The sequence below is a fragment of the Acanthaster planci genome, linkage group LG18 (genome assembly GCF_054643075.1).
Source record: "Acanthaster planci isolate LZ-2023a linkage group LG18, COTS_SCS, whole genome shotgun sequence".
Taxonomy (NCBI): domain Eukaryota; kingdom Metazoa; phylum Echinodermata; class Asteroidea; order Valvatida; family Acanthasteridae; genus Acanthaster; species Acanthaster planci.
In genome coordinates this window covers 13,484,980-13,508,755 of record NC_141794.1, presented here as the reverse complement: position 1 = coordinate 13,508,755, position 23,776 = coordinate 13,484,980, and the positions used below count along the sequence as shown (strand labels likewise).

General features: G+C 38.4%; 1 protein-coding gene and 1 long non-coding RNA gene across 2 annotated transcripts; one reads left to right on the top strand and one right to left on the bottom strand.

Moving 5' to 3' along the window:
* Window positions 1-525: 525 nt before the first annotated feature.
* Window positions 526-5,580, bottom strand: LOC110985705 (uncharacterized). The gene is made up of 3 exons (XR_002599031.2): window positions 5,395-5,580; window positions 4,419-4,538; window positions 526-624 (listed from the first exon to the last, which is right to left on the bottom strand). It is a non-coding gene; the product is annotated as an uncharacterized LOC110985705 (long non-coding RNA).
* Window positions 5,581-7,348: 1,768 nt separating this feature from the next.
* On the top strand, window positions 7,349-23,605 carry LOC110985723 (uncharacterized). The gene is made up of 9 exons (XM_022246950.2): window positions 7,349-7,584; window positions 10,834-10,949; window positions 11,708-11,824; window positions 12,702-12,848; window positions 13,474-13,869; window positions 14,912-14,961; window positions 16,150-16,205; window positions 18,438-18,518; window positions 21,151-23,605. The coding sequence occupies exons 1-9, from the start codon at window positions 7,473-7,475 to the stop codon at window positions 21,321-21,323; spliced, it is 1,248 nt and encodes a 415-aa protein (XP_022102642.2). The 5' UTR covers window positions 7,349-7,472; the 3' UTR covers window positions 21,324-23,605.
* The last annotated feature ends 171 nt before the right edge of the window (window positions 23,606-23,776 follow it).

Here is a 23,776-nt window from a genome sequence, read left to right as displayed (position 1 = left end):
TGGACAGAGGAACATGTGCCCTTCCAGATGCCACCACGATTGGCAGATGTGGACAGTTTTTGAGGTTTTTTACGAATATATGCAGACATCTTTGCACGGGAACAGGACCACTGAAGTACGAAGAAATGCGGAATAGCACAAAAACAGGAAGAAATAGGACAAGAACTCTCGACTTCTTTCGCGGATATTTCCCTTACTACATAGAGTATGAATATGACACACCATTGGATAAAGGAGTAAGTTCCCGTTCAGATGCCACAACGGTTTGCAGATTTGGATAATCTTCTAGTCATCTATGCTCCAATATATGCAGATATCTTTGCGGTACGCGACCCGACAAAATTTTTATGTAGAATTGCACAAAACTAGACAGTCGTAGCACAAGAACTTCCGAATCTTTTCAGGGATATTTCCCTAACTACATTAACAATGGATATGAAACCTACGTCTTTGGATAGACTAACATTGTCCTTTAATTAAAGACGCTCTACTGCAATGCATGAATGTCTCAGTCCACGAATGAAATACGATACCGCATTGGCAGTTTATTTCGGTTCCCTCCAGCCCGGGTTTCTGGAAAAGGAGATCCGGCAGACAGAGAGACGATGTGTGGGCAGGCTGCACCTGCAGTGTTAACAAATGGTGAAATCAATAGCGTAGGTAAGGAAACCTTCCCTGGGGTGTAGATAACCAAAGAAATCCTGGTTACAGAGGAGGCAAGATTTTTAAAAGAGAAATTCTCTGAGGAATACAAGTGCCAGTTTGACAAGCATACAAAGGGGCAAGTATGCACAACTACGAAACAGCAACAAAACATCACTGCTCAATCGACGTTTTCTTAACAACCAGACAGATTGGAGACTTTTTGATAATTTCATGTCGTAGCCCAACTAATCAGCTTTCGAATAATATACAAAAATATGTCGTGTACGTGTGAATGTACACAGTCAAGCTGAATGTTATTTAGGCCTTTTAGGGGTTGATTGAATCTGCGGTACACAGTACACAGAAAACTCGATTATCCTGCAGACCTCAGACTTGGCTGAGGAAGCAATTTATTTTTGTCTCGTGAATATTCTGGTTGGCTTCAACTTTGTGCAAATTTCTTGTTTTTCCTTAATCAGGGTCCCAGTGTGGGCTTAACATTGATGCACTGATAAGTTGTCATCCTGTCTCTGTCAAATTGAAATCAAGGTTGGACCTACAAGTACATATTTGTCATACCCAGTGTGACAGAATCAGAGCATACACCAAAACGATGAGAAAGATTTCTCTGAAGTGAGTAATTAAAAGAATGCGTTTCACATACAAAGTGTAATTTTACAATTCCTAGTTTTTAACAGAACTACGAAACACAAATACAACATCACTGCACAACTCAACTTTTCTCAAAAAAACACAGAAAATTCGAGATTTTTTTATCAAACAGCTAACCAAGGAATCCAAGTGCCTGTATGACAAGCATACAAATGGTAATTGGCACACACCTACGAAACAACAACGAAATGTTTCTCCAAAACCAGGAAAGTTGGGGACTTAAAATTGCTGCCAGGGAGGGCAGAATTTGTACCCTTCCCGATGACACCATGTTTTTGAGATTTGGACAATTTCAGGCATTTTGAGTTCAAATATACCTGACTTTTCGCGGGAACAGGAACAGTAACGTGAGGACAAAAATAAAATCAAAAAAATGAAACTTAATTGTACCAACTACTGCCTTCTTTTCAGATATTTCATGACAAAATGAAGAAAGGAGCATGTAGCGTTTCCGATGACACCACAATTGCCACATTTGGGCAATTTTCAGACATTTTATGCTAGGCATCTACATCCACGCAGGAAGAGACCCTGAAAATAGGAAACAGTACGATAATTGCCTTCTTTTTCGGATAAATCCATGGACATACTTGCTGCAATGGAGCGAGGAACATGTGCCATTCCTGGTGACACCACGATTTCCAACTTCGGAGGATTACCAGAGTTTTGATATTCACACCTAGGGACCCAACATTTCGCGGGATTTGGCCCATAAAGTGTGGACTTAGGGAAATTTGAAAACAGGAGGCAGTATGACAATATCCTTCTTTGCGGATACTTCCGTAATGACAACAAATATGGACATGACATTTAACGTAATGGAGAGAGGAACCTGGGGCGTGTTTTGGCGACCTCTAAACAAAAAAAATGTTTTTGACGGAAACACAATGACCAGGAATATGTCGAGAGTGGTCCACAAAAACGAAGAACGAGAAACGGTTACTTCATCTGACCTAGGCAAGCGAAAGGAAGCAGACGACAATATTGATGAAGACATTATTTTTACTCAATATTCGGTATGTTTCTCACCAGCGCTGCTCCCTCGTTTCAAGTTCATTCAAGAAGAAAACATCTCTTTGATTCGTTGCATGTAACAACAAATTTTGCAATTAATAATTCACATAGGGACCAAACTTTGCGTAGAAAGAAACAAAGTAACGATGTGTCAAATCAGATTTTAATCTCTTGAGAGGCACGAAGACGCAGTTTGTAAGATCATGTGACCAAAATACAGGACGCCTATTTTTCACCAATTGACGGGGTTTGTCCCCTTTCGGCAACAACGTAAGGACATCGCATTTCTGAGTGACTGATAACTGGCCCTAAAAGTAAAATCAAATTATTGCAACGGAAACATGATGAAACGACGTACAAAAATTTGTAAAAGTTCAAAACCGGAACGCGAAACCATTACAAATTGCCGATTTGCAATTCTTATACTGTTGTTTAGTATATTATACGACAAAGGACCTTTCTTGCTTTTCCGCATTAAGTCAGACAAAACAGGCCTACCTGCTCTTTCACAGTTGGAACATAGACTGTTACCATTCCAAGAAGAACAGGGTTTTATAGAAATTCCCAAGTCTGGAATTTGCATTGTCAACGACTCAGTGTGACTCAATTTATACGAACTTACGTTTTTCCCCATCCAAGAAATACGTAGCTTTCCAACATTACATTTAGCGTATTCAAGTCCTTGTAAACACACACTCCATATTGATTTTACGGATATCGACGATGTCACCCTGTTTAGGATTAAGATATCGACCAACTTTTAGTCTCCTTCGGCAACTTTTTTGGATGAAATGTCGAGCTCCTTCTCCAAAATTTTAATTTCTCGAGCTCTCTTTTTCCCAAACAGACTAAGATATTGTTACTGAAATAATCTCGAATATTCATTATCACCATTATGGTAAAATGAACGTCAAAGGACAGATGTTCTTAAGCTTAATGCAATAGTTACGAGAAGTAACATATTTTAACTAACTTTTTAATAACTAATCTCACTTAAATTGGGTGTTTATATTATCAGCCAACAAAGCAGTGGCTTAACCGAGTGGAAAGGGGGCAGCTCAGTCCCCAAAAGGCCTACTACACTACTACTACTACTACTACCACTACTACTACTACTACTACTACTACTACACTTGCAGTAACCACTTTGATGTTCCAATTCACTCAAGTTAAAATTAATATCATTTAAGGAATTATCTGTTTTGTAGCCAGGTTTATTATCACAACTACCGATGTGAAAAAAGCATTTGAGGATGTATTTGCTGAGACGTTTGCTCTGAACTGCACCGTGACGTTAGTGTATGATCTATTCTGTAGCCCAGTTATTATAACAGCTTACTCCCACAGTACGACGTTCCAAAGAAATGTTTTAACACATCCATCCTTGATTGTTTGTTTGAAAATGTATCTCCAGGAATTACTTTGACGTTCTCGGTTCTAAAAACACCACACATTAACGTTACCCTACTAGTCCCAAATCCTCCAATTTCAATACGAGTTTACATAGGCCTACCTTGGGGGTTAGGGTTAACTGAATCTAATCCTCTTTCAGGTGGTGGGTCATTTAGTCAAGTTTCATTCACAATTTAAGTGGAAAATGTTTAAAATCTTTTTATCAAGTCATATGCAGTATTGCAACCGCTTCTGAAAACCTCGGCAGAAACGTTTCCATCGAAAACATTTGAATTCACAGCTACACGTTCACAATCTAAGCTTTGCCATGATTGCACCAAATGTGATACAGGACTCACAAATGCAAAACACTGTAGCCTAAGTTTGAAATGATTCCTGCATTTTGTGGTTGTGACAGAGATCATTTTGGTAATTGTAGTCATCACCTACAAACGACCCCTTGACAAAAAATTAATTTGATTAATAAACATTTATGTACTTAAATTTACATTAATAAATTCAACAAAATACTTTCCGTACGGTAATTATGCAACATGCTTGAGCTCTACACGTCACCAATTCCACTGATAATGCGCATTCTAGGCCGCCACACATGTAAAGTTATAACTGCTCGTTAGTACAACACAGATTTGCAAATTTATGTACAACACCCTACAAATTACGGGCAAACTCACCCGTCAATGCAGCAAAATAGAGCCTTGCCTTGGACTTTCCTCCCTCCGTATGTAAATTTGAATTACAGGGCGATACCGCTCACAGAGTTCAAACCAGATGTGCACATAGGAATCTCCAAACTGTTAAGCAAAAAGAAAAACAAGTCAAAACATATTGCACGTAAAGCCACTTTACATATAAATCCGTGGGCGCAGAGAACCGAGCTATAGCGTTTTATAGAGATTCCAAGCCTGGAATTTGCATTGTCAACGACACAATTATGGACTGAACTTTTACGAACTCATACACTTAGAGGGATTTTACATTCCACCCAGCGTGCTGTATCCTTTGTTGACACACTCTCCCGTTTGAATCAACGGAGATAAATGTAGTGAGCCTGTTGGCACTTATAGGCTGACTCCGGCAACCTTTTTAGATGAAATTCCAATCTCCTCTAAAAAAAACTCATTTCTTGAACATTTGTACACAGAGTGAGATATAGTTTAAGATCTAATTCTCAAGCAATCTTCATTATTAATTATAAAATGAACATTTTTAAAATGGTTGGAAGAAATCTATTTTACAAAGCTTCTTGAAAGGGCCGCCGTTAGACAAGAGCGGAGGGCAAGGGTGTGCCCAACAACGGCCTGTGGAACCTCGCCTATCCCCAGCGAAGAGCCTGGATACACCACTGCAACAGAGAATGACTGAACTTCCAGTAACCACTACCATGTTCCATTTCACTAAAGTCAAACTAAATATCAGAAATGATCTGGCTTGTAGCCAGTATAATATCGCAATTTACAAACTTATGTAAGAACAGATTTTAACAAATCGAACCAAGTACTATGCTATTTCTAGGAGTATCTGTGACATTATGGGTTCTGAATACGCCAAACCTTAACTAAACCTGTTTGCAAATTTGCAAATGTAATACACTATTGCAACCTCCAGAATAACTCTTTAAAATGACCCCTGAGATAATTTTAAACTCACCAGTCAATGCAGCAAAACAGACCCTCGCCTTGGGTTTTTCATCACCCCCTTCTGTATAAATTATAGGTCAAGCCCCTCTGAGAGTTCCAACCAGATGTGCTCAAGTGCATCTCCAAACCATTAACGCAAGAAAGCCAAACTTCTGGCATGTAAAGCCGCTTTACATACAAATACATGGACACAAAAACCCAGCTATACGGCTTTTATAGAAATTCCAAACCTTTTGCATTGTCAACCACAGAGTAAGACAACATACGAACCGTGTACGAACTAACGTTTCCCCATATTCAAGAAATAGTTGAAGGGTTTTCCAACATTCCACACGCGTGCTTCAGGCAAATATCTTGCCATCACTATTTCAAATGACCTCACCTGGACCAAACATGTAGACACCATTCGCAGAAAGTGTTCCAGACTTGCTGGTATCTTAAGATGTATTGTAAAATCCAGAAATGCCGGTGTCTTACTCAAATTATACTGTTCTCTCTGTAGATCAATCTTGGAATACGGCTCAGCAGTGTGGCTACCCCACCAGAAAAACTACATTCAATGTCTTGAAACCGAATCCAACGCCGCTTCACTAAATCTTGCCTTCCTTACAATGTTCCTATTTCTCTTACCTATCAACAATGTCTTGCCAAGCTTCAATTGCCTCCTTTGTACAATCACCTACCCTACCTCAGTATCTCATTTGTTGTCAAATGCCTCTACAAACAGGTTTCTCTTTCTTCCGAATTTCTCCTGTAGATCAACACCAGGAAAACCAAGCACTTTGTTACTCAAGCACCAATACAGTTGTACTAACTGTTCCAAATTTTCTCTGTTTATCTTCTTTCCCATGTACTTTAACTTACTCTCTGCTGACATTCGGGACCTTTGTCTCGAACCTTCTTTGAAACCTTTCATCAATTCTTTACGAGATTATCTCTTCAGCCTAGACCCCATTTCACTTGTCCCCAGAACACTCTTAATGCAATTATCTAATTACATTTCAGTAAATCAACCCAAACACTCCTCACACCTTGGACAGGTGCAGAACTGAGGAGTATTAGATTTAAGCTGAATTTTCTCGGTATTAGATGTAATTAGAATTTTATGCATGAGCAATGCTTTGTAAACTGGATTTCGATTAATATTGATACCCGTATGTACTGTTCATATTTATTTTGCTATCTAAATTGGTCACTTTAATTTTATTTACTTCAATTATTTATTCTCCTTTTAATTGCAAACATTATGTTCAGTTTAATATTTACATGTCATGTCAAGAACTTGTATATTTTATTTCACTGAAAATTGTGTCCCTGTTAAGATGGTACATCAATATTTACACAAAGAATTCTACATGTATAATCCAATTAGTTTGGAGAGCCTCTCGACAAAAACTTGTTTCTTTTAGGCAACCCATCGGGAGCTAAGTGGATATTGTGTATTTTTTATTGATTTTGTCCCTTTGTAATGTTTGTATTTGTATATGCATGTATATGTAACTTTCTTGGCTGTAATTTGTATGCATCCCGAAAAATGAAAAAACGTAAATGTTAAATTTGGGAATGGTAGCCCAAAACAGTACCCCCAAAGCCCCACATTGCGGTCCAAGTTCTTCGGATAGAGACGGGCGGCTACATTCAGAGCTGAGCACATAGTTTTGAATAAGAAAAATTCGTGGCTAGACCCATAAATTTTAAACGAAAAGTGATCTCGTGGCCATAATCTTGAATTTCCAGTGGAAAAACGGAAACCAACCTTTTCTCAAGAATCAACAGGCGGCGCTATTTCAGTCAGATTTTGCACTGTTTTCTATGATCGCGTATTTGGTGTAGTGCAACTATATGTACAGTACATGTACATGTACATGTACTGTACGTAATGCAACCTCAGGCCTCGCGCGCGTATGTACATACTGGTATCCTTCAATGTGTAATAATACAATATGATATGCACTCTTGTGGTGGTCACCAGTGATAAGGCATAGTCCAAGATACGTATGCGTGCTCTCTACTGATTTGTGCAACGCTAGCTGTGGAAGAAAACCACGAAAAAACTTTACCTACGTCAACCTTCGAAATCGTTTCAGAATGGAAACGCCACAGGACAGATCTGTTCGTCTGAAACAACTAAGAGCAGACAAGGAAGTGTTGGACAGCGACTCGTTAGAGTGTCCTTATGCTGCAAAACTCGTAAATGATGGTGAGAATAAATAACTCAAATGTCAATGCCCACTTTTCGGACAAAACGATACCCTTTAGGTTTCATTACGCGGTCTACTTCGAGAACTCGAAGTCACTAACTCCGTGATACTCCGTGTGCCTTCGAGGCAAGAAGGTTTACATGGCGTCGTAACGCTGTGGGTTTTGGAATCGAACGTTTGTGGTGAAATAGTTTGCAGCCCTAGGCCTTAACCAAATTTTCCCCTGTCACGTCAGCAAATCTGCTTGATCTAGACTCAGGAAAGATTGCATAGGCTAATCCAAACCTCTGACATATGTCTGACCATGCTGACTGGCTGGTGCTCATGTACAGTTTACGTCGCCATGGTTGCTGTTTTCATCTGTTACTAGTCATTGTGCAAGAGTCCTGGATGTCCGCGCTGCCTCATTCATAGCAGTATGAGGCATAGGCCGTATCAGTCAGTCATTGCTCACTTCCAGCACTTTTTTCATGTTTTTTGCACCTGTCAATTGTAATCCCGGCCCCGGGGGACCTGGGACTTTAAAAAATGTAGCGGGGACATACTCAGGGATGTCCGGAAAAAAGGTGCCCCGCCGGCCGGGATGATAGCAGGGACTTGGCCGGGGTTGTACAATTGCTACCCCGCTGATCCAGGACGATAGCAGGGACTTGGCTGGGGTTGTAAAATGTTAAATGATTCTCATTTAATCCTTAGCCAGGCATATGAGACAGTTTAAGGATCATTTTGGAGGTGAATTCAGAGGATTTTGGTTAGGGGTGTGAGCTATTAAGAGGGAAATTAAATAATGGAAGCAAAAGTATGCAGAAGGTACATGTACTTGGACTTTACTATCGCCCAACCATGTCCAACTGTTAAAAAAGGCAATTTGTAGAGTCACAGTTACTCAGACTAGCCGTAGCATATGTTTTGCATAGACACTAATTCTCAAAACAGAAAGAGTTATACATGTACAGTATAAGGACAACACTTGATGCCCTTGTTCACAAACCTATATTGTGTGAAACTTGTCTTGAAAAAATTAACTGTTTTCTGAGTACATGTACGCCTAGGTCAAAATGTTTGGAATTTTCTCAGCTACATGTAAATTTCACTTTTAAGGACATTCTATCACAGTCTGGCAAATGTTATAAGATTTTAGGGGAAACTTAGTACTTAAACTACATGTACATGTACATGTACTTTTTGGTACATTTGTCGTGTACATCTGTACGGTGAGAGTTCCATATGCGAACAACACTCATTTTCCCTTAAAATGTTATAACAGCCATCAGAAAGTGATAAGATGTCCCAAAAAATAAAATTTACAAATATACATACATACATGAAGCTGAGAAAATTCTGAAGCATTTCTTTAGAAAACAGTTTTTCAAAGAAATCTGATATGTTTATGCAAAGTGGCATCAAGTATTGTCTGTATGTGGAACTCTTTCTATGTGTACTAAATAGTCTGTACATTGATGGACAGCCACTTGTCTATGTACTCATGCATCTTGCAATTGTAGTCTTGGCCCTGTGTGACCCAGGACTTTCGAAAAAGTAGCTGAGACATACCCGGCAGTATAGAGACGAACATGGCAACTCAGGGACTGTCCTAGTTTTGCCCCAAGACTGGTTTTACCATGTTTACTGTTTGGCTAGTGCCTCTCGCAGGCGAAATGCACTGGTGAGTACAGCCAAATCACACTACCAGTAGAGGGCTTTTTTTAGACAAACTGCCAGAAAACCAGTCTTGTAGAACCTGGCAGGCTTACCCGAACAATTCTGAGCATATCTCACACACTCAAGTTCATGGATAATTATGTGCACTGCCAAAGACTGCCCATCATGTTGACTGGTTTTCAGCAGTGTGCTGGTGCAATTATTCAGTGATAATTTTAGCGCTTGAGATATACTCAGAATTTTACGGTTAGGCCTGCCAGATTCTACAAGACTAGTTTTCTGGCAGTTCATCTCTTGTTAATATGTACATGTAGCACCCTCTACTCGAAGTGCATTTTGGCTGTACTCCTCAGCGCATTTCGCCTGCACAATGTACTGGCCAGTAATGCCCCACATGGCAGGGTTGTAAGAAAAAAAATGCCTGCCCAGTGGGGAAGATGATGGGGACATGGCCATTTGGCCCAGGCTACCACTCTGGGTCAATTTATACTCCCCAGCTAAATCCCAGGTAGTCCCGGGTCTCCTGGGGCCGTGACTACAGTTAATAGGTGCATTACAGAACTGCAAGTCACTGCTAGTAATCTTTCCCAAAAAGCAATCCAAACTGATGCATTTCACTTTGGGGGGGTTTTAAACCGTGTGACTATTTCTTGAAAAATGCAGACCTTTTACTCACCACCTTCTCATTCTCCTGACAATAATCAACAAAACACTCCAAGCACTTCATATGCAAATGTGCAATGTGTCTGGATCATCAACATCAGGAGAGTGAGATGGTAGGTCACAGCTTTTTTTTATTTCCAAAAAAACATGAGAAATAGACAGTTGTTTCGTCTTAAAACCTTGTCATAAGATTTAAAGAGATGTGCATCAGTTTGGACGGCTTTTCGGGGGAAGATTTAATTGAGGAAGTGGAACTCTTGAGTGAAGTACCTGTAAATGTACCCCAATCAGCATTGATTTAATCTTTTAGTTTAGGTTATTGGCAACCCACGTCTTCCAATAGTTTCACTACTGCAGCTGTTAGCTTTTATCCCACAAGTACTTGTATATACACATAAGTATCAGCCTACAGATGTGCAAGAGGACAAAAGTAGGGCATGACAGCAGGAGAGCGTTCCCAACGTTTCTTATCTTGGATGGAACAAGCCAAACCTTTCACATTTTCAGAAGATTTGCAGATTCACAAAATCAGAGAATTCTGTAGTTGATCTCATAATCTTTGCGATATATCACTTCCGATTTGAAATCCAAATATCACAGAATGGTGATATTCATGCATGAGTGATTTTTCCTGGCTGAAAAAAAATCCTGTCCTCCCACAATGAAAACAATAAAGACTAGACCGTCTTACTGTATTTAAGAACATACATGCAGTAATGAGAATTCTGTAGATGTAGTATTTGATTTAAATTTCTTGTGAGACATTTTCAGAAATCATTTTTCACTAATCAAAAAGTAAAAGTAAGAAAATGATTTTTATTTGCTAATGCATATAAATGTGACCACTGTTTGAATAGCTGAAACATATGTTAACGTAGTCACATATTTATCATTTTACCAAACCTTTTGCACAACTCTTGCAGAAATAAAGAACCTGGAGTTGGGAGTTGTAAAGCCACCCAAATTTATAGACATTATGACAGATAAGCCAGTCAAGTTAGAAGTAAGAGTACGAATCCCAGCTGAAGAACACCCAACGGTTGGTGCATACATCCTGATTTTATTTTTAACTTTGTTATCCCAAGTGATCATTGATTATTAGAATGTACAAGTTCTTTTACTGGTACATGTCCATGTAACTTGGTTATAGCAATCAGGGGTCAAAATTAACTTTTTCTTCTTGGTAGCCAGCAGGATCAGTACTTCAAAATTTCCACTGGTCCTGCTGAGAGTTTGGTGGTCCTACTAGAATGGCACACACAGGGCATGAAGCAATCCTTGTCAGGGGGCCTACATGTTAATATTCCGGATAACTTCTTGCAGTGTACAGTGTAGGGGCATTTACAACACAAGTGGATATCAGGCTTAGACTTCTGTTTCACTGGTTCCAGTCACGTGTAGGTCTGAAGTATGTGGCTTTACAAGCTGCTTTTTAAATGGCTGGGACCAGACTTTTCTACTGACCTGGGGCAAGCGGACCACCGTTAATTTCGACCCCTGAGAAATATCCAAGAGAGGAATGATTAAAGCTGCAAATTTCTCATGACAAATTACTGATTGTGAACTGGAATCATTCAGAAGTCCATTTTAAGTGACGCTAACCTAATAAAAGTTTGATACCCACTTTATTTTCTTAAATAATTTGACATCTCACTGGAAAGCGCATGGGCGCCATAAAATACCGACTGTTCCCTGATATAACTCTGTTGCAAGTGTAACACTTTTATTTACAGCAAATGGCAAAAGCACCAGAGAAAAGAATTCAAGTATGCAATTTCATTATTTCCTTCACATTAGTTCAACTTTGTTGGCAAACTTTTGGGACCCAAAGGCCACACACTGAAACGTCTGCAAGACACAACACGAACACGGATGTCGATCCTGGGAAAAGGGTCACAGAGAGATAAGAAGAAGGTAAGATGCTATGATAAGGGTCATATAGAGATAAGAAGCCGAGTTAGTTGATATACCTGCCAATGATTGAATTGGGACTGTTCCCAGTTTCCAAGTGTTCAAAGGTCTAAAAGTCATAATGGTTTCCATAAAAAAGCAAAAAATATACTTTCATAAAGAGGTGTTTGCAAAAGAGGACACTATTTCCCCCCAAAAAAGAGGGCACTCTTTGCAAAAGAGGGCACTATTTCCCCAAAGAGAGGGTACTTTGTGCAAAAGAAGAGGGCTCCATTTTCCTTTGTCAAGAGAGCAGTTGTATTATGTGCATTTAAATACACATAGCTTCTGTAGCACAGGTGCTTGTTTAGCAGTAGGCTTCTACAGTGGATATTCTGATTCCTGACTTCATTGTTGGCAGGTATGATTCAGAAAAGGGTCTCATAGAGATGAGCTTGTCAGATACTTCAGGATTGTTGGAAGTTATTTCTTTTTTGTTTAATATTATTTCTGTACAAATACATTGTGAACTGCAAGTTATATGTGTCTGTATTTGTGTCCAAGTGCCATCTCATGGCCGTAGCAGCTTAATGCAAATTGAATTGAGCAATTCTGGTTTTGAAATTTTATGGAATAATAAAGACGGTAAACAGGCTAGATATTTTCCATACATTACAGTGTAGCTACCCATGGTATACATGTACTCATAAGCAACTAGTTTCAAACTTTTTATCAAGTATGTGTCAGACACATATGTTGGTCCTTCATCCTTTCTGTCTGGCAGGCCACTGAATAACACGCAAATGTTGCTACCAGCAGAGCAAAGATTTAAACTAAACTGGGGTTTAGACAGACACCTATCTGTAATTTGAACTTGTCTTTGAACGTGTATTTTTCCCAGGAAGAAGATCTTCGTGTAGAAGGAGCTGAGAAGAATGCTCATTTGAATGAAGAGCTGCATGTCTTAGTGGAAGTCTTTGCTACTGCTTCCGAGGCATACAACAGGCTGGCACATAGTTTGTGTGAACTCAGAAAGTATCTTATCCCTGTAAGTGTCCAAACATTCTACACATTAACCCTAACTGCCTAGGCCCTTTTGGCTAGGATACACCCTCAATCGTTTAAAATCGTCCAACCGCCCCAATTGAAAAATTGAATACAGCCTCAATCCTCCAAATCCTCTGATATTTCTTGAATATGTTCTGTGGAGGGGTGCCCACTGCCTCAATCCTTCAAATTCCTCCTGCAATTCCTGTCATTGTGTTGAGGCAGTGTGATGATATTTAGCTGGAGCAGTATGGAGGATTTCACATATAATGTGGGTATTAATTTACACATGGTTGAACATAAACAACACAAGGTCTAACCCACAACCTTGACACAATGCATCTTCTCAATCAGCAATGCAAGTTTGCCATGCAGCCTCAATCCTCCAAAATCCAAAGGATTTTGAAGGATTGATGATGTTAAGGGTTAAACAAACTGAATTGGATGCACCCCAAAAGGCACTACATGACAGAAGCAGAAATATTAAGCCAACTGAAAGAACCATGAGCAATCAGTGTTACGTCTTATTATGAGGAAAATCACTCTAAGTGATTTTCTAAGTCTTTGCTTATTTATGACAAATAAACATTTAATTTACTCTGAAACAAGTTCATGTTCTTCAACAGGATCCAAATGATGAAATTAGACAAAGTCAGCTTCAGGAGTTGGCAATCCTCAATGGTTCCTACACTGAGGTACCTCCAGGTCTTGGACGTGGGGTTGTGAGTAGAGGATATGGTGGTCCTAGAGGGGGCATGTCACCTCCTGGCTACATGGGACGAAGTGGTAGTGGTAGTGGGCCATCAGCTGGTGTGCAGGGGAGATTCCAATCACCACCTCAAGCCCCACAAGAATCTAGTAGGTCCTACTCTGGACCTGGAAACACACAGAATTCAACCATGAGGGGTGGACCTGGTGCAGCAAGAAGTGGCTACCAAGGAGGATTTGGCAGGTCACAACAGCAACAACCCTCACAGTTCAGTTCCAGTAGAATGCCTCAACTACCAGGCACACAGCCGGAGGTGAGAGCATTGCTGTTTATAGATTGATAATTGACACCAAAGCATAGCCATTCCGTGTAATCATATTTGTCCTTGTTATTAGTTTTCAGGACTTCCTTTTCCCAGTAGTTCTTGAGTGACTACTCTAAGATGCATGCACAGTATTAAAGCAACATGGCAACTTATTTAGATGTGTATGAGATTCAGTTATCAAAATATTATCACATGTAATTGGATAAGACGGGAAGTCTGCATATTTGTACTTTAAACATTCTAGAAACCTTTGAGTTTATCGCAGTAGGCCAAGCACAAGTATCGTCAGCATGACTCACTTCTTTGCTTCCATGGTTTTAAATCCAGTGTATACACAGGGAGGGCAGCCAAATGTACTCATAACTACAAGATTTCATTTGAAATTAATATCAGGTACCGGTACAAGCAGTGCCAGAAAGTCACTTCTGAAAAAGTAAGAAGTTAAATCAGGGTTCCTATGGTCAAAGAATATCCTGGAAAAAAGTTGCCCTGCTAAGTCGCAAAAGTCATGAAAAATTGGGAAAATGTAGGGTGTCCTGGTATCCTGTTGTTGTAGGGAAAGAAATCATGGAAAGGTCAAATCAGGATCATGCAAGGGTTTATATTTGACAGGTTGCATTCATGTAAAATTTGGAGCCTGTAGTAGTGGCCATGGCAGTCTTCCAGTTCAATTGCCACATAACATTTCTCTGGAAAATGGTTACATGTCAAATGACATGTACATGTAAATTCTAGTCCTATGGAGTCCTGGAAAAGTCCCAGAAATCATCAGATATTGTTACATTCAGGAATTATGCAGCTGACTAATGTAGATCGAAGGCAACAATGACCTACGTGTAGCTACATGGTGCCTTGTCTATGCTGGCCCATAAAAGCAGTTACAAAATTAGCTTGGAGTAAAGATTACTGTACTAGGAATGATGGCAATGATACATATAATCTGGTAGGACAAGGTGGGGGCAGAACACATGGACATGTGTCACAGAAACACTAAATAAACATACATGTGTCCATTTCACATTTGTCACAGTATGAGAGTTACAGCCCGAGAGGTGGTGAAGGATATTGCAGCTCAGGAAGGTGAGCACAACTTTTATCTTTGAATCATATTTTTTGCTTTTGATTAGAGTAATGTTATTAACTATCGAGCATATTTAAAATATGAATCTGCACAGGTTCAAAATTTGGCAGCGTCCAAACCTCTTGGCTGTGATTTGAAATTGCACAAAACTTGATGGGAACAGGCTTTAGCCACAACCACAGACTTGTGTGTAATTCCAAGGTACATGTACAGTCAAGTGATTTGGATGTGGCCATGTTAATATTCTATTATCTGCATCACTATCATCCGATAAAGTTCCCTCTTGGGTACAATAAAGTCCAGAGGTTTTCCGCTTTGTGGAGGTAGGAGGCGGAAAATGCAATTCTCGGTAAAAGAAAATAAAGCAAATAAATATTTTTGTTCGTTTCTGCTCAATTAATCAAATAAATATGAACCCAAATAAGGAATGACAACTCATTTTCACTGTTTAACTCACTGTGAAAGTAACATTTGGTAGCGTTTCCCATCCTGTTTATCCTTTGCGATATTGCAGAATTCGGTATTGATTTCCTCCGGCTCCGCACAGCGGAGATCACACAGGTCCCCATTCCCTACATAGTGCCCAGATGTCTCACAGCTTATGAATAAATCAATCAGAACAGGGACCAGTCTAAGATCACAGTGGCATGGTGCATGTAGGCCCTACATGTATCATTATGCCAAAGATACCTGTAGGTGTACGGTAAATGTACATGTAGGCCTACAGTACAATCACATACAGTTTTTGTACACAAAATTTAGAAAGCAGAGGAAAGCAGTATTTGACTCTCAGAAAGCAGAAAATTCTTGGCTTAAGAGTACAGTTAGATTCCTCAGAGATTGCTTGCCATTTTATACTGAAACTATGGATGAGAATTGTTGAAAAGGCCTGTGTGTTCAGCTTGTTACAGTACACCTGTTAAAACTTGCAATAGTGATACACTGCTCAACTCTGTTGTGGTTTCTGCCCAAGATTTTAATAAGATTTGTGTCTGAAAGTCATGTTCTGTCCATATAATTAATCAACATCTTTGATAAAGAAAGAGGTGATTAAGAAATGTACACTTCTAAATTACCTTGCAAAGTGTTTTTATATTGTTAAGATGGGTTGTATAGGTAATCTTGGTTCAGTACTTGGATATCCAAGTCCAATTGTGAGATGTTATTTGTATGTGTTTTCCCCTTAGTTCTGCAGGATTCCAAGGTGTGGAATCTGAAGAGAACTTCGGGCCATCAGGATTTGGTGAGGTCAATCTTTCCACCATTAGAAAAAAGTATAGTTCAGAGTAGAATACAGTCCACTCTCCTTATTACGAAATCGTCCTTAACGAAATTCCGGTTATAACAAACACAAGTCTGTGGTCCCGGCGAAAACATGTACATTTCTATGGGGAAAAAATCTGCTACAGCAAAATCGCATTGTACAAAATTCCTGTTGCAAGGAATGGTTTTCATGACTCCGTTGCCTGAAAAACCATTGTTGAATCATAGTGGTGAAAACATTTGCGCAATGCATCACACTGGTTCCTGCTGGGCCGAACCGTTGCCAAAGAAGGCGTGATGGAAATGCGGCAACTAGTCAAGGTACAGTTCCTGCCAAAAAAGGGTCGTGAATGTTCCACTGCATGTACATGTAAATCGTGTGCAAATGGAGCTCTACAGTTGCAAGTCAAAAAACACGTACTGCCGTCACAAATTTTTCCGCAGGTTCATTCTCAAAAATTGATCTCATTGTTTGTGTTTTCTTTGTTCATGCATTTAATTTAAAGATGTACTGCGTGTACTCAAAATGAGCATGTTTCCACAAAATTAGCATGAGGCTAAATCCCCCCCTTCAGATGTGTCACGCACGCTTACAACGCGATACACACAGACGTCGTTTGCCAGTTTTCTGTTGTCATGACAAGCGTAAACCACGATTCAAAAATCATTGATTACACAAACATCAAAACAAAAATTCCCTTCCTAATTCTGATAAAAATACGGCCAAATAAGTTCGCTTGACTACTCTCACATCTCAAGCGCCCAACTAATCGCCCAACACTGAATTATTCATATTGCTGCAAAAAGATCTAGCATACCCGCCAATGAGACTGTGTGTTTTCATTATGTTCATTTTGCAAGACACAGCTATCCAATCGCAATATCCTTCTTCAGTGACCATCTCGCGTGCGGGCGGCTACAGTGGGCGAGTGAACTCAGATTATCGATCAATCGTATCATGCAGCTAGTGTCGAAAATTATAAGACAGATGGAAAATTTGATGGAAAAAACACAATTTGTGTTGGAAAGACTACTTACATGGATGGGGGCTCCAGTTGATGAGTATTCACATTCTTGCAAGTACACACAGGCAGACATGTGCATGCTGTTTAGCTTCGCCGTCATCCATGGTGATCAAAAGCCTTTTAAAAATCCCTTGATCGATGCTTTCACCATGTTCACATGTATTTGCTTTTTTTAATCTCACATGCACATTAGACATGTTTTCATATGCCAGTGAATTTTATTATTCTAATCACATCACAATATATTTGAAAATTATAACCAAGAGATCGTTTTTGATATAAATGTAACATCAACCACGCGTTTACGTGTATGCACATACACGCATACACGTGCATATGCATGTACATGGTATTGTACAATAATGAACCGAAGCCATTGCACTGCGTTTTGCCTACAACGAACGTTTCTACGTGGTCCCACAGATTTCGTAATAACGAAACTGTACCATTTTCATGATGGTGTTTGTGTTTGAATGAAACGAAAAACTTGGAATAAATGTAACAAGCACATGTGATGGATTTATGCTTGAAAGTGATAATAGAATCATTAACATTGACATATTTATTATGCCTAACACATTCTTCAAAACTTTGCAAAATTAGTAAATGATTGGAAAATCGTCCATTTTTTCTATTTTTACTATTATTTGAACTACATGTATATGTTCATGGAATCACGACCTGAGTTGATGCATCATACAGCTTCGGCTATAGATTTGGCTACCTTACATACATGTACATGTACATACTGTTGCAAAATGATGTCAGTTTTGTTCAGTTGATGGAAATAAGTGAAGTTTTCAGGGAAACTAAAACAAAATGTATGGTCAGTTGTTTCCCAGAAAACTCGGATTGAGGGGGAAAAGCTGATGTAAAGAAGGATATCAGCAAGATTTCTGAAGTGTCAATTTCATTTTTTTTCCCAAATTTTTGAATATCGTACAGTCACAATTTTATCATGTAGACCAGCGCTATTTGTGACTCATAAACTTGATGACACCATAAGAGAGTGATTTTCACCACCTTCAAAATAAATTACAAAACTAAAGACACCATTGAAGACCTGTAAACAATGATTACAGGGAAAGGATAAAGCTAAAAATGTGTCAAGTTACCATTGAGTTTCATCAGTTGGGATTTCTTGTTCGATTGTCTTTACTCACTGATACATGTTTCTGTTCCAACAGGTGGTCATACTTACAATGGACAGAACTGGGCTGAGTCTGAAACACGCATGAAAGCACCTTCCTTCATGGCTCCACAGAAAGGCATGCAGCGCAATCATCCCTATCGTTAATGAAATCTTATCACTACTCACTCACTTTAATTGGAGACTGTGGATGTATTTCCTCCAAAAAAAGTTCTTTAGGCCTCTGAAACTTGGGCAGTTTTAAACATTTGATCCAGGAATGTCTTCCACACTGAGTGCTTATACTTACATCCATGTCTCCAGACTGCACCCACTTTGTTTTGTTACTGTAATTTCTGCAATTGTAGTTGAACCTCGTTAAGAGGTCCTTTGGACTTGGCAATTACCTTGTTATAACAGGAAACTTAATGAAAAACAAAGGATCTGGACCCTAAAAATTTCCTTGTTATAGGCAGAATCTTGTATTAACTGTTCTCTTATGAACAAGGTAGGACTTTAGTTAAAGAAAGAGTTGTTTCTCATGGCACTGAACAAAAATGAGGGACGGAAAGCTAAATTTAACCCAAAATAAAAGTGGATGATTGTCATGCTTTCAATAACAGCATGAAGTGGGTAGACATTTATACTGCAATAAGCATTGCTTTCCCTCATGAGTTGGAACAGTTACATTTCTTTTTTATAACTAAACTGAAATTCTGTGAGGATTACCCAGTCAGCTAAAAATACAAATTGTACTGGTGGGCTTCATTTCCTTTTGCATTTTAATATTTAAACTTTGGTTCTAAAAACATGCAGCAAACATGATTTTTATTGATACCTGTTCTAAAAATCTAAAGCATTAATGTAGTCTTAGGAATGTACAGCGCTGTTGCAATGTACTTAATACATTTGTACAGTTTAAGCTCTTGAAAATTAATGCTGTATATTGTAATGACAGCGACAAACATAAAGGACTACTGTTTGGTATGATAGTTGGCCTGACTAATGGGGTGGAGTCTGGTCAGGGTCAGACTGAATAGTTGGCAGTGGGTAATAATCAACAGGTCAAGAAGCTGGATTGGAGAATATTGCTTGCTTGGAGAAATTTTAGTTAAAAGGATCTGTGTTGGGCATTTTTGAGATTTTCCGGAGAACAAAGGGAAAATGTTTGTAGCTAGAAGACAATTTATATTGGCAACGCGGTAGTTTTAAAATCTTTGCATGTCAGTTTGGTTTAGTGTATGCTGTAAAAAGATCTTAGTGTTATAAACTTAACGTAAATGTAACTGAATGTTTTTATTACAAGTAATGCTTCATTTAATCTGTTATTCAACCCCTTGATACTTAATCGAGTGTTCTTGAAATACTGAAAATGTGAGATTAAGTGTAAAGGATGGACTCTTGTAATCTGCATCTCAAACAATGCACAGCATACTGCATGTACATGCAACATTCAAGCAAGTCTACAGTCAAACTATTTAACGAACAAGATAACTATTAAAGACTTGGCTTTGGCTTATTTGTTAGCTTCAACTCAAAATACCATCTAGATTTTGATCTCAAAATACAATGCTTGTTACATGTATATTAAGCTGGAAATGTAACCATATTTTTATTCAATTAACAAAAGCTACTCGAAAGAAAAATAATTTTGATAAGGTAAAATACTATGTTTGGTTAAAGCAGCCTTTAATCACCGATACTCTCTAAGCTTTGTTTTAGCAGTTTGTAACAATAATGCTTGAGTGCTAAAAATGTAACCTTGTATTTAATAGCCATGGGTTATGCTAAACCTTTGACCAGACATAAAACGTAGAAAAGTTAAGTTTGATTTAAAATATTTGAGTTTCTTTCGAACTAAAACCTAAAATACATTTTGCATTTTGTATTAATACACGTAGTTTGGCTAAGCAAATCTTGTAATATTAAGCTAAAAATTTGCTGTTTTACACACTGTGGCCAGGCTAAATGTTGAACAGTGGAAAAAGCTTCAAACAAATTGTAAATTGTGTTCAGTTAAAAATACTCGTGTGAGCATAACAAAACTAAACTGCCTTCTAATTTTTGTGTGAATATTTCAGCAACAATGCCAAGCTGAAAATGTTACTATGTGTCTTTAACTTCATTAGTTAAACAATAAAGCACTAAAATGTAAAAAAATTAGCTTTGACTATCTGAATTGATTTAATTGCCTTAAGAATTTGCTTTAAAGTAAGTCTTAAAGTAAGTCCATTAAGGATTGCTACTGCTAAAACGCCCTAGTAATCTGATGTGTTCTTTATAAAAAATCACCTAAAAGTAGATTTTAAAGGAAACGTTTGACACATTTCCATTGTTACACCATCCACATGAAATGTTGACAGCCGTTCTTTTCACAGCATACATGACACTACTTAACTATGAAGCAAAATACGAGACGGAGAGAACTCCCCCCTTTTGTGTTAGTCATTGTGTTATTGGGATCTAGGGGATGTGTTAGGTAACAATAGTCTTTTGAGTATGTTTAGGGATTGGACACGGGGGGGTACCCCTCTGTGTCATTTCCTGAATACTTGAAGGGTAATGTTAGATTACATGTATGTAACGAGAGGCATGAATGCCCCACACAAAAGTATGTGTGTACCTTCTTGTAGTAAAGTCTTGATGATGAAGACTGAAGAAAGGAATGCATGTACAAGCTATTTTGAAGAAGAATCCTAATCAGAATTTCAGTAATTCCATAAAGAATCAGTGAAAACTAACATTTGTTTTTCTTTTTATCCTAACTCCAGATATACATGTGAAAAGTGGACAGGACTTGAGGAGTGACACGCTCCATGAAACACAATGGATTTTACTCTATGCATCCTCCAAGCAAGGTGTTGTGGCCTTCATCACACCAAGAGGCCTCCCAGCAAAAGAGAGAGATATTTGGGAGTCATTCTTCAGAAGTAGACTTTCTTAAAGCAGCTGAAAAAGGCAGAGGGTGCTGGTGAAATGTTAACAGTCCCTAATATCCATGAAGTTTTGTATTTAAATTGTCTTTATGTTAAAACCATGTAATGGTGCCTATATTTTTTATAGATACATGTATAGAGTCCAGACTCTATCACTTTTTGTTAGGTAAGTGACAAATGTTGAGCAGTGTAGTACATGTACATGGCTGGCGTCCAGCCTCCACTGCATCTGCCCTTAAAAGTAACCAACCAGATACCGGTACACCCGTTTTATAGTTGTATGGGCGACACACAGCAATAGTAAAGGGGACAACATCCTTGTTAGGACACACAAAAGTCCCATAATCCGGTCTTAAATTTCCCAGTATCAGAAATCGTCCAGTATGTTTGTGTCAACCAGGGCATACACACTCAAAAATGAAGTGGTTACGGTTTGTCTAGAATGGGAAAGAGTAATAGGGCTGAGTTAGTGTTTATTTTGTGTAAATTAAACATTCAAAAGTCTTTAAAATGGGTTCGACATGAACTCCCTCCAAGGAACACGGTATGCCATTGTTGGCTGATACTTTCTTATAACAAAAAATGCACCTTGCCCTGTTAAACATCTTACATATGTTCAAATACTGTACTCAAATTTCTTGTTGTAATTAATTTGAATGTTTTAAAGTGTCAGACAACTATAAAGTGTCAAATTGACTCCAAGTGTATGCCAGAGAAAAACTAAAATTGAATAATGTTTCAAACAAAACAACTGAGCCTAACCTGATTGTGATGAAGGGTATGGATTTTGTTAAGAGTTTGACAAAATTAAGACCATCGAATCTCAAAGCTTTAGAGGAGTCTGGATGTTTTACAAAGAGGAGGATCTTATTTATTACAGTGCTAGTATTGCTTGTTCATACTTTCAAAACGTATCTTTTCCGTTTGACACTTGTAATTGGATTTTAGGGTAAAATGTACTTTGTCATCTGTAAGTTGGCAACCAGAAGTAGAAGCTAAATTTACTACAGTGGCACAATGCTCATGGACAGATGGTATGTGCACCTTATGCAACTTCAACCAACAGCATATTGTGATTTGCCAAATACATGGCCCATCAAGTCCAAAAATCTGTGAGTTGGTGCAGTGCAACTGTTTCATTTTGTCTTTCATCACTCTTTCCTTTTTTACAAAAATTGAGGGGGGTGCAAGGGTATGATTCTAATTAAACACCAGGGAACACCTCTCTGTAAATGTTTCCAAGAATTAACATATCTGTTAATCAAGTTAACTTACACATTACTCAGAATATCTTAATCGGTATAAGTACCTATTTTATACAAGCAGTAATATTTTACAGCATCCTGAAGAATGAGTCAAGGAGGCATGTTTGGGTTGACTTAACTTTTTTGTAATTTCTATTAACAAAGGAACACACCTTTTCTGGCTGTTCAGCTAAGTTAGGTGACTTGAATTGATTCCTGTGGTGAGGTTGTTTAAGATACTACCAAGCTAGGATTGTTGTTGCTCCGGCTCATATCCTTTTTTAAGCTGATGATCATCATTATTCTGGGCTATGAAATCAAACTACAGTTTTTATTTCTTTAAAAAGGGTTTTTAGCATGAGAAATTCCATGTGGGCTTAAGAATAACCTGAAATGCGAGTCATGCTCATGCTTGAGAGCTGGCAGCCTTACATTTACAAATGCTGACTAGAGTTATCAGAAGTTTGCCGATTGCCTGAAACTGAGTAAAATGAGATCAGAGTATACATGTACTACATGTAGCACAAATTACGTTAAAGTAGTGGATCTGAAGTTATTCATTATTGACAGGTGGGTACATAGACGGAGAGAAGAATGTTATACTTCATCAAAAATGAGCTGCTTTCTATGAAACTTACTTGGAGTTAGTCCTATCAAACCCTCATTCAAACAACTGTTTATCATTTACCATGCAATGTTATCCTTGTTACATTAGTATGCATACTATGTTTATCTCTACACAAAGGAATGGCTATCACTAATGATGTAATAAATGTTCTTTCTGTTAACAATTCGTTCACATGTTTATATGAAGATTATCTTAAGCATATTTATTGGCATTTCATTCTCAGGGCCAACAGCCTGTACACATTTACACTTAATTCAGTAACTTAATTTCACAACAAACCAGCCAATGGTAAGTCAACTTTTCCCAATTTTTATGAACACAACATATGAATTGACTACTATTGTACTTTCTTAATTTATATCCATGTAATATATCAGTCTTGAAATTAAATATATTTTGTACTCTTATAAGAACTTGATACATTTGTGCACAGTGACACTTTTATATAAAATTGTGCACATACATGCATGTGTAATTGCAGAGACAACAGCAACCAATTCTTAATTTACCCCACGTTTGCTGAAGAAAGCTCCATGTACATGTATTGTTCCCATGTTTTGACACGGCTGGGTGGTGTCATAAGGGCGTC